At 53.2% G+C, this 16,185-nt stretch overlaps 1 protein-coding gene across 21 annotated transcripts in view; it reads left to right on the forward strand.

Annotated features, from left to right (window-relative positions):
- The first annotated feature begins 664 nt into the window (after positions 1–664).
- The window catches only part of MTSS1 (MTSS I-BAR domain containing 1), a 125,674-nt gene continuing 110,153 nt past the window's right edge, over positions 665–16,185 (forward strand). For all 21 annotated transcript variants that reach the window (XM_084864841.1, XM_084864856.1, XM_084864855.1 and 18 more), the window contains exon 1: positions 665–1,318. In XM_084864841.1, the coding sequence (XP_084720967.1) occupies positions 1,247–1,318 (72 nt within the window). In that variant the 5' untranslated portion in view covers positions 665–1,246. The remainder of the gene's footprint in view (positions 1,319–16,185) is intronic.

Below are 16,185 nucleotides of genomic sequence, written 5' to 3' on the forward strand. Positions count from 1 at the left end.
CCGACAAACTGTCCACACCACGGGCGGTCAGCAATAATGCTCTATTGCCACCCATTTAGCAATAGCAAATCAATCCACTTTCCCAGCCTCCAGCAACTTTATCGAACTCCGCATCCCGCTGCTGCAGGACACGCCCCGAACTCTCCTTAAATGGCATATTCGGCTGTTTGCAGTCGTGACTTGCATTGCAGTCCTGATAGCACAGACCGCGCCTATTCTGAGAAGCCCGCAGTAGTAGTAGCAGCAGCAGCAGCCGCCGCCGCAGCAGCAGAAAAAGCAGTTTTCTCGCCCTACTGAGTGCACTCCCTATTTGCTGGACACCGCGCTAAAGCTGGCCACCGTGAGTCCCCGGGGAGGGGCGGGTGCACCCTGCGTTCCGGGCGCCCGCGGCCATTGTGGGGTGGGCGTTCCCCTCGCCTCGTGCGGACACGCCCTCTCCGCGCTGCGGCCGGCGGCGGCCGGGGGAGACGAAGGTGCCCGGTGCGTGCTCGGAGCAGGAGGAGGAGGAGGCTCCCGCCGGGCTCGGATCCTCGCTGCACCGCCTGCCGGCGCCTCGCCGCCGCCCGCGCCCCCACGCGCCTCCCGGGCACGCGCGCTCCCGGCCCCGCCTGCGCGCGCACGCGCCCTGCCGTCCCCCCGCGGCGGACGCACGGCCGCGAGCGCGCGTGCGCGTGCGCGCGCCCCTCAGGACGTCCGCGGGCGCCGCGCCAGCGCGAGCGCGGGGCCGGGCGCGCGGGAGTGAAAAGGAGGCGGCGGCTGCGGCTGCGAGCAACAGATCCGGGCGCTGCGAGCTCGCCCGCTCTGCTGTTGTGCTGTTGTTGTTATTATTATTATTCTTTTTGCAAATTTCCCCCAAACCTTTTTCATTTAGAAAACCTTGCATTTTTTTTTTTTTTTAAATGGCGCTGGCCCTGGGTCAGCGGGCGGTTTTCTCTGCCTCAAGATGGGCTTTGCCGTTCCCGTCGTGGGCACCCGTGGCGGTCTGACGGTCAGCCTTCCCCGCGCGTTTTTAAGGCCGGGAGCCGGGCGCTGCTTGTAGGCACATCCCCCTTCCCGCCCCCTGCGGAGCGATTTGGCTTTTTGAAATTATTGTTGTTTATTTTTTGGGCGGAGAACAGGCGACCCCGGGCGCTTCGTCCGTCCTCTTTGCAGGAGAGGCTGCGAGGGTGAGAGTCCTCCCGCGGCGAGCCAGCCCGGCCCCGCGCCCAGCCCAGCCCAGGCGGCCCAGCGAGCGCGTCCCGGGAAGATGGAGGCTGTGATCGAGAAGGAATGCAGCGCGCTCGGAGGCCTCTTCCAGACCATCATCAGCGACATGAAGGTAGGTCGCCGGGGGCGCGGCGGCGGCGGCGCTGACCTGGCCGCGGCGCTGCGCCTGCGCCCCGGGCCGGCCGCCCGGTCGGTCCCGGTCTGTGTGCGCGGCGGCCGGCGGCCACCACCTGCGGGAGCGCCCGGCCCGGGTCACCTGCTCCGCCCGGCGCCGCTTCGGGCTCTGCTGGGCCACCGGGCGGGCGGCTTCCCCGGGGATGTTGGATGCGCCCTCCCCTCTCCTTGCTCATTGTCCCAGGGGGGCGGCCTCAATTCGTTTTCCTGGGGGGCTCAGGGCCCCCCGGCTCCAAGTTCCCCATTGTCTGTGGCTGGCCGGACGGGGCGCCTGCGACCCGCAGAGGCTGGGTGCTGGGCGGACACCTGGTTCCCCCGGGCACCTCGGGGAGGGGGCGCCTGGCGCGGGATTGGGGGCGCTGCCGCCTGAGCCTGGAGGGGAAGCCACCCTTTCCCTCCTCCTGGAGGAGGAATCTGAACAAATTAGGGATTAATTAGGCTGTTTCAGAGCCGGTGAGGGTGTGCGTGCCCTTCCCTCGGGCCCTCCCTGGGACGCGGAGCAGAAGTTCCCAGAGCAGCCCTGCAGGGGCCCCTCCTTTCCCTGGCAGAGGCTCCCCGCCTGAAGGCAAGCTGGGGCCCCACAAACAGTTGTAACTTACCCCCCCCCCCCCACACACACACACGTACCCACCACACAGACTCCGGGTTTTCTCCAGGAGGGACTGTGTGAAAATTGTGTGTGCGCGCGTGCGCGGGCACACGCGTGTGTTGGGGTGGAGAACAACACCCTGGCTTTTCCCTGCAAAGGGTGGGACTGGGGATAACCTGATCCTGGGGACGTGGGTTTTCTGTGCATGGAGATAGGCCAGGGGCCTCCGTTACTCCTCCAAAGGAAACACAATCAGCCTTTGGAGCTGGCTGGCTGGCTGGAGGTGGGCAGTGGGGGCGGTGGGGGGATCTTTCCCCCCCATGTGTATTCAGGGAGCTTCTCTTTGGCTCCAGCCCATCCTCAATTTGCCTCAACAGATCCGGGGAGGTGGTTTAATGAAAAGCTCGGCTTCCAAAAAGGAGTGGGCAGGTTTGGAAGCTGTGCGGCGAGTGGGTGTGGGCACAGCCCCCCTTCAGCCGCTGCCTGGGCCCGCCGAGGAGCTTTTGTCTGATGGAGTGTACGGTCTGGGCAGGGCTTGGCCGTGGAGATGGGCTTTGGGGAGGAATGTCCAGCTGTCACGGGCTGCGTCCCCCGTTTAGAACCAACTGGCACCTTGCAGCAGGGCGAACTTCCCCAAGGTGCCTCTGTCCCCGTCCTGTCTATTTTGGAATCCTCCTGCGGAGCCTGAGCCTTTTGTCAGAAATCGACATCCGTGCAGCATTATCTTCAAAGCTGTCCCGTGTGCCCCGGAATGCCTCTAATCCAGCCCCTCGGAATTAGATTATTCCCTGTTCAAAGACAGCCCCTTGCATTCCTTTGCCCACAGTTCGCGATTGAAGTGCTCTTTGGAGACAAAGATTGGTGCCGCCATGGGCTCCCGGAGCATTTCTGGTTAACTTAATTGTGCAGGCCTTTTCATCAAACGCGATATGGTTTGAGGCACACACCTATTCTGATCACTAGGGGAAGAGTTTGAGATGGGTTGGTAAGGCTGCTTGTGTGTTTTTTTTTTTTGTTTGTTTGTTTTTTTAAGGGAGAGAAATGGGTGTTTCCAGCCCCCCAGTAGTAGTAACAAGAGCCCAGGGACCTCATAGGCCTGCCCACTACAGTTCCAGAGTGTTCACACCTAGAGTTTTCCCTCCCTCTTTGTTCTTGAATCCAGAATCTAGCCTTGGTTCTTCCCGTTTACCGGTCTGAGCCCAAAGCCCCTGGGTAGGTAACCCTCCCCAGGGTGGGCCCTCTGCCTCCACCTGCCGCCCTCTGGCCGCCCCGCAGCCCTGTGGCTTTGTGGGTGCTACGTTGGCATGTCTTTTCCGCCAGGAGAATCCAGTTAAAAATAAAGACTCGTTTAATGCCCCTTGGGTGCAGGGTCTGTAGTTTGTGGTTCCTGAGCTCTTTCCCTTTGAATGTAGTAGCATTTGTTCAACATCCTGTGGGAAGGTATTTATTTTAAGGGTTTTTGTTGGTTTGTGTTTTAGCAGCAAAGATTTTTAAAAGCAACAACTACAACATGCCTTGGGGTCTGCAGAATTTCAGACTTTTGGGGAGTAGAGAGATAAGGAAAAAGAGGGGGGGGGGTTGGTGTTCTGATTTCCAAGCTTGTTTATTTGTAAGATAGCTGCTGAATATTTTCATGGAGTTATCTTCTTAGAAGATTTCTTCAGGAATTAGTTGACTGTGGAATTTTAGAAGGGACTTTTGAAATTTGGGCATATAGGATAAGCAATGTAGAGTATGCATATGCATGAAACTGCCAGCAGTAAGAGTCCGTTTTCATTACTGAAATCAGCTGGCTTTCTAATGCCCTGCTCATCTGCTTTTCCCCCTCTTTGAACTCCATGACGGGTTTATAATGCCTCTGGTCCCCGTTCTGTTTACTCTGAAGGACAGGCATACATGTTGGACACCCGTTCGGAATGCCACCTTGAGAAAAAATTTAGGTCATTTTCTAAGAAGTGATGTTGGACTTCTTAGTGAGGAAGGATAAGAAAAATGGCTTTTTTAGTGGCATTTGATTCTCCAAAATGAACGACAGCAGCACAGGAAGGGAGTCGATTTCCTCTTCGGAGGAAAGAAACAACACAACAACACAAACGGAGTCATGTCAAGGCCTCGCGCATCTATCTTCCAAAGCCAAGGCACCCAAGGATTCTTTCTGCTTCCTTCTGACGACCCTCCGTCTGGTTAAGTCCTCGGCTCTCAGGGGTGCGTGGCATCCTTTCCAGGGGGAGGGGTGCAGGAGAAGCCCCATCGGGATGCAGCTGTTAAATAACTTATCGATTCCTCGTGGGGAGGAAACCTTGTGTTTTTCCCCTTTCTCCCACCCTGCCGCGGCGGTGGTCAGGAATGAATGGTGGTGTGCAAAATCGCTTAGTGGCTGCCTTTCCGCCCGTCCCCATAAATCAAGTCGTCTGCTGCGAGCCGGTCCCGGAGGAAAAGGGGAAGCAGGAGACTCATGTGGCTGGGGGCACAGCCCATGGCCTGCGTGTCTCGGGGAGCAGCAGCTTGGAAGTGACTGTGTGTGTGTGGAAAGTCACTTGACTGGCTTCTGATGTTTAGCTAATGTTGACTGCATGAAGGAGGTCCTGGAATCTTTTCCGAGTTCCTATCCAAGTCCTTGGAAAATGCAGGATAACTGTTGCAAACATCATATTTGTTTAAATTGAGATATAATTAACGCAGAACGCTATATTACTTTCAGGTGTGTTCACCATACTGATTTGATAATTGTATTTCTTTATTGGTTATTTTTTTTTTTTTTTTAAACGTAAGTAATTGAACCCACATAAAATATGGTGATGTTTGGGAGCTATTAGGACAGGAGACTCTGGCCAAACTTGAGGGCAGCTCACCCTGTGGCTGTCTTTCTTCTTTTTTAATAATTAACTTAGCTCAAAAACAGTTGGATGCTAACATCAAATACTTTTCTCGGCCTTGTTGCCCAAGAATCAGCGGGTCAGGAGCTGAACGGGGCCTGATGCAGGGAGAACTTTGGACCAGGTCGGAGAGTGTGTTTGGGGTTATGTAATGGGACCGGGAGAGAAAAAAACACCCAACCACACCTTGCATTCCCCACCCAGGTCTCACTCAGACGAGGTGTCCTGTTACGGGCACCTGTGCCGGGCAGAATAGGGGCCTTGTTCAGTGCCCTGCACCGCCCCCACCGCCGTTTGCTACCAGTATCCCCTCTCCGAGCGCCGCCCGAAACGAGAACTGCCACAGGGACTTCTTGAGTTCCATGGAAACCTTTTGTGGCTCACAGGCCCGTCACGATATTTTCCCTCACTTATCACAAGACCAGGAATGTGGGTAGTGGGCCCAGCCCTGGGTGGGGATTTTAGAGTGGCCGTGGTTTCTCCCTCCTGCCTTGTTGGCTTTGGGGTTCCAGCCAGCAGAGAGGTTTACTTCCTCCCTGTTTATCGGGGGGCCTGCTCCGTAGAAGGCCTTTCACTGGGCCCCCAGGAGCCACCATCCCCGAGGCAGGCCTTGGAGAGCTGCTTATCCTGTGGCCTTTCGTAGCTGACGGCCAGTACGGTGCCGTGGCCATCCAGGGGGCGTGTGGAGTCCCTGCAGGACGCCCCCTGACTGCTGTGAGGAAGATGTCCACCCCCCAGCCAAGGCCTCTGCCAGCGGCCGCTCTGCAAATGGCGACGCACAAACTGGGGACACAAACGCAGGACAAGCAAAGGCCTTGTGAAGGGCAGATGGGCCCCTGCTGGCTTTTCTCTTCGCAAATGGCTGTGTTTGCTCAGGGTTTCACAGCTTCCTCAGCGAGGGCCTCTGGGAGAAGTTGAAGTAAAGATGTCATAAAATTGGCAGCAGGGAGCTGCCCGGGATGGGTCCTGTTCTACATAGATCTGTCTTTTTTCCCTTTTTTTCTTTTTCCCCGGTGCAAATCTTAACAGTCCAGGTTTGGAAAGAAATCTTTTTTTTTTTTTTTTTTTTTTTTTAATCTGGCTTGAGCGTTTTTGTGGGAAAATCCTGGTATATCACATTTAACCAAATAGTTTAGAACTACCCTGTTTCCCCGAAAATAAGACATCCTCCGAAAATAAGACCTAGCGCAACGTTGGGAGAAAAAAATTAATATAAGACACTGTCTTATTTTCGGGGAAAGAGGGTAGTTGCTGGATGTTCTGAGATTCAGCCTCAGATGCAGCGAGAAGGCCAGTCTTGGATTGTGGTTTGCATGGAAGGTCACCTGAGTTTGAATTGCACCTGGTTCGGTTCTTATCTGAGTAACATGTACCCCCAATTCTATAGTATTTACTAAGCATCAGCAGGGTTGCAGGAGCCAAGTTCCATGCTATGATTTCAGCTGGTAAAGACACAGAATTCCCAGGTACATTTGAATTTCAAGTGAGCACTGGACAGTTTTAGTATGTCTCCTCGGCTGCTGACCTCTTGGCTTCTGAACTCGTTATTTTGCACCTTGGGGGTAGATAAAAGGGAAAAAGCTAAAACCATACCTGTCAATTGGATCGCTTCTGTGAGGTTGTTAAAATGCTTGGAGGGTGGAAAGGTTGAAACTATTGATCTATTAGACGCTTTATCTATAATTTTCATCTGGGCTTTTTCCATCTTCCCAGAGATGGGTGAGACCTGGCAAGATTCCATCTGTAGCGAGACCTTTAGATGTTCAAAACCGGTTATGGAAAAATGAGATCATTTCAAGTTCACCATTATTTCTCGGAACTGCCTTCAGGACACTTTCCCCTAAAACCCACACCTCCACGGAAACAAAGAGATACCTTTCCCCAAACCCAAGAAAAGCCAGAGGACAGAGCTGGCTGCCCAGGACATCAGAAAGAGGCATTTGGGGCTCCTTACAGGGAACTGATGCCTGAAGCAGTTTAACTCAGATTTGCAGATTGCACTGCTGATATGGCCTTATTAAGTAGCAAAGCAGAGAGACAAATGGAGTAAATTAATTGGCCGAGCATTGAGGAAACCTATTGTATTTGATTGCCAAGGTTCTCCCCGGAATTAGCTAGAGTCTGCAGAAGGTTTCATCCGGGGTTGTGCCACACGTACACACACAAGATCCCCCAAAAGCAAAACCCAAACCCACCCAGTGTAGATTCCAGAGCAGCCCACCCATTATCAATGCTTCCCACCCCTTAGCCTAGGGGAGGACTTGGCAAGGGCTGTGCCATCTCTGTCGCTTCCCGATGTAAGATGCTCTGGCGTGCCACCTGTACAGAGCAAGTGGATGCTCCGTATTCACTGCACATGGTGAACGGGGCAGAAAGGAGCCTACTGTATGCCAGGCATTGTGCTAAGTGCTTGGCATGCATGGATTCAAGTCATTCTCACGTCAACCCCACTTTACAGATGAGAAAACTGAGGCTTGGAGAGTCAGTACCTTGTCTGATGCCGTGGTGGGGTGGACTGCTGTTTGGACCTTGACCTGTTTGATCCTAGGGCTGGAGTTCTTTAGATTCACAGCGGTCGCCAACCTTTCCGACCTCACGGACCACCAGTGGTCTGCGGACCACCGGTTGGCAGCCGCTGCTTTAGACCATACCTACGGTAGAGAGCAGGGCATGGATTTATTTCTAGACGCTGGCATTTCACTTGCCTGAGTCCCACGAGAGGCCCAGGGAAGCCTGGAGGTGTGGGCTTGAGCTGAGGGAGCTGCTGTGAGGATGGCTGTTGGGGTGGGCGGCTCCCATCCGGCTGTCACTTTTGTGGAAATGGTTTAATTCGTGACACATCAACATAGTGTGGCTTCCTTCCTTCTCCCGCTCACCAGCCTTTCCTAACAGACAGCCTGGCGTTCCCCTTTCCTCTTGTTTCCCCGGGTGTGTGGAGGGGGAAGAATTCTCTGGGCCAGGCTTCCGCGGTCACCCTTGGCTCCCGGCCTCCTCCCCAGAGCGCCTCCATGACGGGCCAGAGGGCCGCGTTTATACGTGGGTCCCCGAGGCAGGATGACTGTGCAGGCCCGACAGCTCCTCCTAATTATAGGAACGGAGCAAGTTCACCCAAAGTTCAAACGGCTCCTCAAAGAGCACGCCTTACCTCGGACTCGGTTCGCGTCCAGCCCTGGAACTCCCTCGTAAAGGAGCGTTCTGGGTTTAATTACGCCCCGCGGCCCTCCGGTCGGTCGGGGCTGAGCTGTGTTTGGAGGAGTTGATGGGATCACCAGAAATCTCCTTCCTGTGCTGCCTCCTGGCACATGTGGCCTTGGTCATGGTTCTAAGTGGTTTTTCTTTTCCTGTCTAGTTTAAGTGGGTGAAAAAAAATCAATTGAGTGCCTTTTGAGTTATGTGTCTTTTTATTTGCTTTCTTTCGCTCAAAGAATTTGGCCGGCGGTAAGCGTATCAGTGTGCGCAGTATCAGCAGCCTCCCCGGGGGCAGGCGGCGGGTTTGGCCTGGGACTCCCTCTCCTGCCCCCGCCCACACGCCGGGGTCTTCGGGGGGCTGGCAGAGTGGGTCTGGCCGGAGGAGCTGGCTCTGGGCAGGTGTGCCCCTTTCGGCAGAAAGGGCGTGGTTACAGGGACAGCAGGTGTGTTGGATTCTGGGAGCCATAAGACACGGAAGCCTGGACCCTGTTCCTGGGGTGCATCCTGAGGACTAGGCGCAGGGGTCTTCAAACTACGGCCCGCGGGCCACATGCGGCCCGCAGAGGAGTCTGATCCGGCCCGCCAGGTTTTTTGGGCAGTGAGCGCAGCCGAAGTGTTACAGTAGGAATTAGTAGTTCATATAGTCCGGCCCTCCAGCTCTCTGAGGGACCGTGATCTGGCCCCCACTTTAAAAAGTTTGAGGACCCCTGGTAGGGTTATAAGAAGCACCCCCAGGTCATTCTGATGTGCAGCCAGGCTTGAGGAACATGGAGCTGTACACAGTTTCAGCACCTTCAAAGGGTTTTCTCAACCTTACCAAAACCTGAGTAAGGTGCTGACTCTCCAAGCCTTTGGATGGTTGTACAACGATGTGGATGTGCTTAACCCTGCACGCTTAACAGTGCAGGATGGCGCATTTTATATGTGAATGCATTACGCACGCCGAGTCCGCTCCGTCTCCTGGCTACCCCAGGCCTGAGTGATGTCCTGTCCTCCCAGCATGCTCAGCTCCTGCAGACTCCTCCCGAGGGCTTCTGTCGTGGAGCCAGTCCAGCTCCTACTTGGTCCTCCTCTTTTGCTGCTGCCTTCGGTTTGCCCAGCATGACTCTTTTCCAAAGGCCCTCCCCCCTCCCTTCTCAGGGTGTGCCCAGAGCGGGACCCTTCGATTTGTCACTATTGCTTCCGGCGATGTCTCAGGGTTCATTTGCTCTAGGTCCCACTTGTTCCTCTTTCTGGCGATTCAGGGTATGTGTATTTTATCACAGATTAAACTAACAATAAATTCACTGTGAAATAGGCTGCTATTAGTTTATATGTAATAGCCCTGTCAAATACAATTTTTTTGCAAGAATGGGAATTGCCAGATATGGTAGCCTCTAGCCACATGTAACTATTGAGCACTTGAAGTGCGAGCAACGAACTGATTTTTAAATTTTTTTTCACTTTTAATTTGTTTAAATTTAACTAGCTATATGTGGCTAGCGGCCACCATATTGGGCAGTGCAGACCTTTAACACCACCTAAGTAAAAATATTGTGCTTGCTTTCTACTTCCTTCTGGCCACATTATTGCTCTTCAACTCCTCCTATAGAAATTCTAGAACTGCTGCTGACCATGGAGTCAAAGATGTGGTTTAAATGCCATGGGCAAGTTACTGAGTCTCTCTGAGCCTCATTTTCCCATTCTGCAAAATGGGTCCGGTAAAGTACCCATCTTCTAGGTTTGTTGCAAGGATTCTGAAATGGGACCATGCTTGGGAAAGGGTTCATACGGTGCCCAGCGTACAGGCACCCAAATGTTCGCCGCCCGTTTTATTCTGTTTTGTAGAACAAGGAGTGAAGAATTCTGACTTCTCAAAATCAGTGTAGTAATTATCTCCACCACTTCTTAGAGCAAACACTACCCCACCCCTCACCCAGCTGTGTTTAGAGCTTGTAATGAAGTTGCAGGAAATGGAGAAGTTGCGTTTTTTGTTTTTTTTTCTTGCTAAGTAAATTACTCCCCTGTTCATTATAACCTCATCTGGCTCAGCCAGGCTTCCTATTTGATTCTCCCGTATTTGCAACCCCAGTGTCAGTATATAAAGCACATGTGTCAAACACCAGGCCCGCGGGCCAAATCCAGCCCGCCAGGCCTTGCAATGTGGCCCGCACCGCGCTGTCATCACTGCACTCCGCTGTCAGTTTATGACATTGTCAGTTTATGACTGTTCAGTAAACCATTCGGCCCGCGATTTAGGCTGGATTTTAGATTTTGGCCCCTTCTCTGATTGAGTTTGACACCCCTAAATAAAGGGAGGGAGAGGAGGACTGGGCGCCTGGCTGAGGTCCCCAGGGTGTTTAATGGTAAAAAAGAGATGTTTACACCAGGATAAGGAGAGAGAGAGGGAGGGAGGGAGGAGTTGCTTATAAAGACCAGCGTTTTCTGTCTCCATTATTTGAATCTTCCTTTTCTGGAGTGACCACCAGGAACAGGGGCCTTGTTTGTCCCTAGTCTGCCCTGTAGCAGCAGCTTCCTCCTGAAGCTTCTGCCTTCCCAAGAGTTGGCCACATTTGGGTTCTTCCCAACTGCCAGCCGGCCTGCCTCCTGTGGCCCCTGCCTTGGCCTGGCATTTGGGGAGCCCTGGGATTCCGCCCCAGCTGAATGCCCCGTGCTCTCCAGCCTGGGTTCTCTGGCTTCCTTGATCACATCCCCTTTGCCCCAACAGAGCATGGAGCACCCTCTCTGCCCTTGTTACCCAGTGAAATCTTCCTTTCAAAGCCTCACCAGAAAGTTGCATAATTTCTGGTCCCTCTTCTTTCCACCAAGTCAGATAAGATACCCTCAGGGACTTTTCGTGTTCTATGGTGATTCTACCGTGTTTTCATGGCATTCCATGAAAAGTGGTTGCCCTTGGCCTTTGATGTCTGGATCTGCCACTTCTGTGACTCTGGGCAAGTTACTCAGCCTTGATTTTCCTATCTGTGAAATGTGGGGATAATAACGTCCCTCTTAAAGTTGTTGAGAAATAAATGAGAAAGTCTGTGTAAAGGGCTTCGCATGGAATAATTGCTAACTCCTCCGCTCCGTGTGTCTGAGCTGCCCTGGTCATTTCCAGCGGGGTACCCTGCTGGAAGCCGCACTCAGGTGTTTCCGCGGATACACGAAACCTGTGTCTCCCCTTCACAATGCAGTGGAGACTGGAGTGAAATGTTTTTTTAAGCAAATAAATCATTGGAGGGAACACATTACATGTATTCAACAAATTGATGACGTGCCTGCTGTGTGCCAGGCACCGCTGGGTGGTGTGGGTGGTGGAGGTGCAACTTTGGACAAGACAGCCATCCTTACCCTAACGTTGTTAGTCTAGGAGGGGAGCACACAAGGAATTAGCAATCGGTGTGATCAGCACCAGGGCAGATGTCAGTGTGGAGTCCTGGGGCAGGGCTCTGATTCTCTCTCTCTCTCTCTCTTTTTTTTTTTTTTTTTTGCATTTTACTTTCTTTATTGATTAAGGTATTACATATTTGTCCTCATCCCCCCTTTACCTTCCCAATTTACACCCCCCCCGCCCCTACTCATGCCTTCACCCCCCTGTTTCTGTGTCCACTGGTTAGGCTTATATGCATGCATACAGGTACTTCGGTTGATCTCTTTCTCTTACCCTCACCCAAACCTCTGAGGTTTGACAGTCAAATCTGATTCTCATTTGGATCAGGGGACAGAGTCAGAGGAGGCTTTTGGTGCAGGTGACACCCAAGCTGAGAGCTGGGTTTCATCTCCCATATCCCCAAAACATTTACATGGCACAACCAGGAGTATTCTGGTGCTTTACGAGTAAAAAACTAATCCAACAACCCAGCGAGGTAGTTACTGCTTGCTTACCATTTCACAGGTGAGGAAACAGAGGCACAGAGAGGTTAGGCCATTTGCTCACTTTATCAAACTACTAGTAAGAGGCGCAGCTGGGATTTGAACCTAGGAAGCCCGACTCCAGTCTGCGCACATATCCTCCAGGCTGCCCTGTCTCTTACAGCATCGTAGTTCAGATGCTTCTGAAATTTTCAGCTTCTGTAATGGGTGTCTTTCATGGACCTTTTGATGACCTTTCTGTCTGTACTGTTGGGAGTCAGGATGAGCCAGATAAAGCATGAAAATCTAGGCTCTTCTCTGAGCTGCTTCCAGAAGCTCCGGGGGCCTCGCTCTGCTGGAAGAGTTTGATCCAGCCAAGGACATGACATTGTTGGTCAATCGACTCACCTGGCCAGTCTCTCACCTGTCCGCAGAGGGAAGTCTGGGGGGTGGGGGGCGAGTATGAGACGTGAGGGCTTGGCTGTCCACGGTGACAACCACATGACATGTATTTGTTTTGCAGGAGAAACCCCCTCCCATCGGGGTCACCCCAGTAACGGGCTGTGCACACACACGGCTGAGTGCTCAACAGGAAGGGGGGTGTTTGCAGTGGGAGGCTGACCGGCCTTGAGATTAGTTCCCAAGGAGACATACCTCACTCAGCTGCACAAGAGAGGCCTGGCTCGCTTGAGCCTGGCTCCTGCCACCGAGCAGCGGCCACTAAGGAAGTCTTTGAGTTTGGTTTAATGGCCGCTCTTTGTTTGGAAGTGATTGTTTACGGAACCTTCAAAGCCAGCTCTCGAGCAGGATGTGATCTGCGCCTGAATAATTGGATGAGGCACCCCAATAGGAAGCAAGTAGCGGGGAGCAGAGCCAGGAGTCGCTAGCCGATGGGCCTAGCTTTTGGCATCGGAGACGGGGCCGTGCCCGGAGGGACGGAAGCCATCTTGCAGCTAGAAGTAGACCTGGGCAGGGGTCCCCTGGAACCTGTCCTCTTTGATGCCGGCCTGGCCTTAATTAGGGACACCCTAATTAAGTCACCCGGGAGGAAGCTTCTTCCTAAAAATAAATTAGCAAATGTTTTGAGAGCATTTCATGAGGGATCACTTCTCAAAGATTATGCAAGATATATAATAAAGTTAATGGAAGACAAACTGAGAAACTTCAGTGAAAAACCAGAGTCACCAGGGGCCACTGGGTCGCAAAGTGGGTTATGTGCACACATTTTAAAGGAAGGCTGGAGCGGCCTCTGCTTCACCTGAAGTTTCTCTCTTTTCTCCTAACTTCTCACTATCCCGCCTTTCTGTACGTGTCACCATGAGCCGCGGCAGTGCTGGTGGCTGCGTGGCCTTGCATTGTTGGGTGGGTCTGTAGTCCATTCATTTAGTCGACATGATTTGAGGGCCCACTGTGTGTCAGGCTTTCTGTTAAGCGCTAGGGATACCGCAATACATAAAATGGACAGAAAGCCCTGCCCTCCTGGAACTTACATTCTAGTGGAGTGGGGTCAGACACACTGAGTGAATCAGTCACTCCTCATAGACGGGGAGGATTGTGTGCAGTGGGGGGAAAATAAAGCAGGGGCAGTGTGGTTGTTTCTAAATGTGGGTGGTCAGGGAAGGCCTCACAGAGGAGGTGGCCTGTGAGCAGAGTATGTAGATATCAGAGGAAGAATGCTCCAGGCTGGGGAGGAGCATGTGCCAAGGTCCTGAGGGGGGAGCCAGTTCCATGCTGGTTTGTGTCGAGGCTGTGCCCAGGTTTCGATGAGTTATAAGCAGCTTCCATTAACTTTATATATCTGCAATGGATGTATCCTTGTTGCTACACATGGCTAGGATTTTGCTCTCCTCAATGAGCACCTCTATTTATTTTTAAGTTGTAAACTCGCCTAAGTCAGGGCAGTGTAACCAACTTGTCAGATCTACCCTGGAGAGCAGTGGCCTGAGAGCACTGGGCACAGTTGGTGTGCTCCGCCGTATTTCACTGAGCAGGCCTTCCCCTACACTCCCATAACCCAGAGAATGACACCAACAACGGCAATGACTATGTCACGCTGGCCTCAGGTAATGGCTGCAGTCAGGTATGGACGTTGCGAGGCGTCTGGAACCCACTGCCAAATGCCTTTCAGAGAGTGGGTATCAGTTCACATTCCCATGTGTGAGAGCTCGTCACCAGGGATTACACCTCAAGGAGCATTAGGACAGAGATCGCTAAGGCCACAGCTTCCTGGCCTCGAAGGACATGCATCGCACCCAGTGGGAAGACTCTCAGTCCTTGCTGTTTGTGCTGTTAGTGAGCGGAGCGCGAATGTCCCCCGGGGGACTGTGTAAAATGCAGATCCCCGGGCCCATTCCCGCAGGTTTGACCGTGTAGATTAGGGGTGTCGAACTCAATCAGAGAAGGGGCCAAAATCTAAAATCCAGCCTAAATCGCGGGCCGAATGGTTTACTGAACAGTCATAAACTGACAATGTCATAAACTGACAGCGGAGTGCAGTGATGACAGCGCGGTGCGGGCCACATTGCAAGGCCTGGTGGGCTGGATTTGGCCCGAAGGCCTTGTGTTTGACACATGTGGTGTAGATCGTGGAGCTCAGCTGTCTGTAGGTCTAGCAGGCATTCCCTGGTGAGTGTCTGGTACGTTGTGCTGAGGTTTTACCATGAGAAGGTGGTAGTGGGGTGGCTCTTGGGCCACTTGAGCCGCCAAGAGCCTCCTCTGCAGCTCATGAATTGAGTAGGAGGGATGGTCTCACTCCCCCTAGCAATAGGAGGGACCCTCTCACTCCCCCTCCAGCCCCCACACTACACCTGCCTGGAATGTGTTTCAGGTGAAAAAGTGACTAAATGTTGCGTCACCTTCTCTACTTCCTTTTCTTTGCTAATTGTGTTTCTTTTGCAGGAATGCTTCCTCCCTTCCTTCTTCCTTCCTTTTTGCCAGGAAAATTCCTTTATCCTTTGAGACCTAGGGGAGGCATCACTCCTCCCCTCTGAAACTGGCTAAGACCAGCCACACCTTCCATTACTTTATACTCGGGGCTTGGTGCCCTCTGAAGGCTTGGGGATGGGCGGCTTACACGTTCGTGTTCCCTTATCTCTGTATGTATGGCCTTCACCCTGTCGGACGCCTGAACATAGTAGGTGCTCATTAAATGTCCTTGACAGGGTGGCTGGCACAGTTGACTGATTCATTCAAACAGCCATTGCCAGCGTTTGTTGAGTGCTAGTTACTCTTCTAAGCACTTGCGTTACTTCACTTACTCTCGCTGCCATCCTTTGAGGCGGGGACTACCCTGGATCATTTACAGATTCATGAAGACGGGGCGGCACGGCAGACGAGGTGACCCCGGTCCCCCAGGGGGTAGATCTGAGGCTGGGCAGTCAGACGCCAGAGCCACGCGTTTAAGCCCCGAAGACTCTGGGACGTGACTGCCCCTTCGGCCCCTCTCTCCAGGCGAGAAGGACACCGGTGGGAAGACCAGCGCGGGGCAGCGGCGGAGACGGGACACACGCACCTGGGCGGCGTTCCCGCGGCCCCGGGGGGTTCGGGTGCGGAGGCGGCTCTGTGTGGTGGGAGGCGGCAGAGCACACCGATGTGTGCACAGGGTGGGACCGCCACTGCTCCCCAGGGTGGGACCGCCACTGCTCCCCAGGGTGGGTTTGACAAGTCCCTCTCACCACCGCTGCCTTGGCAGAGCTTCCCCTTTCAACGTGCGCAGAGGAGGGACACAGGTGCTCCCTGGGGAGAACAGAACCCCAGGCACATGCAGGCCTCCTTCAGGGTCCTGGGTGCTCTGCTTGTATATCTGCTCAGGGGGCTGGAGAGATCACCCCCAGGAAGAACCGCCCGGCCGGCGTGGCCCAGTGGTGGAGCATCGACCTATGAACCAGGAGGTCAGGGTTTGATTCCGTCAGGGCACATGCCTGGGTTGCAGTCTCGGTCCCCAGTGGGGGGCATGCAGGAGGCAGCCCATTAGTGGTTCTCTCTCATCATTGATGTTTCTCTTTTTCCCTCTCCCTTTCCCTTCCTCTCCGAAGTCAATTAAAAAAAATCAATCTATTATCTATCTACCTACCTATTTATTTTTTATTTTTTATTTTTTATTTTTTTTTTAAAGAACTGATTCCTACAAGGCAGAAGCAGTTGTGGAGATGGGTGGGGGCCAGCCAGAGCGGGTGCTTCTAGGGAGAAGGGGGTGAGTGCAGGCGTGTGAACATCGAGTGGTAATAACAACACTTGACATTTTTATGGGGCTTGCACGTCACCAAGTATTTTGCTTGGGCTCATTATCTCCGTAGACATGTATAAACAGGAATAAACAAC

Source organism: Pipistrellus hanaki (genome assembly GCF_964339955.1).
Source record: "Pipistrellus hanaki genome assembly, chromosome: 17".
In the NCBI taxonomy this organism is placed as follows: domain Eukaryota; kingdom Metazoa; phylum Chordata; class Mammalia; order Chiroptera; family Vespertilionidae; genus Pipistrellus; species Pipistrellus hanaki.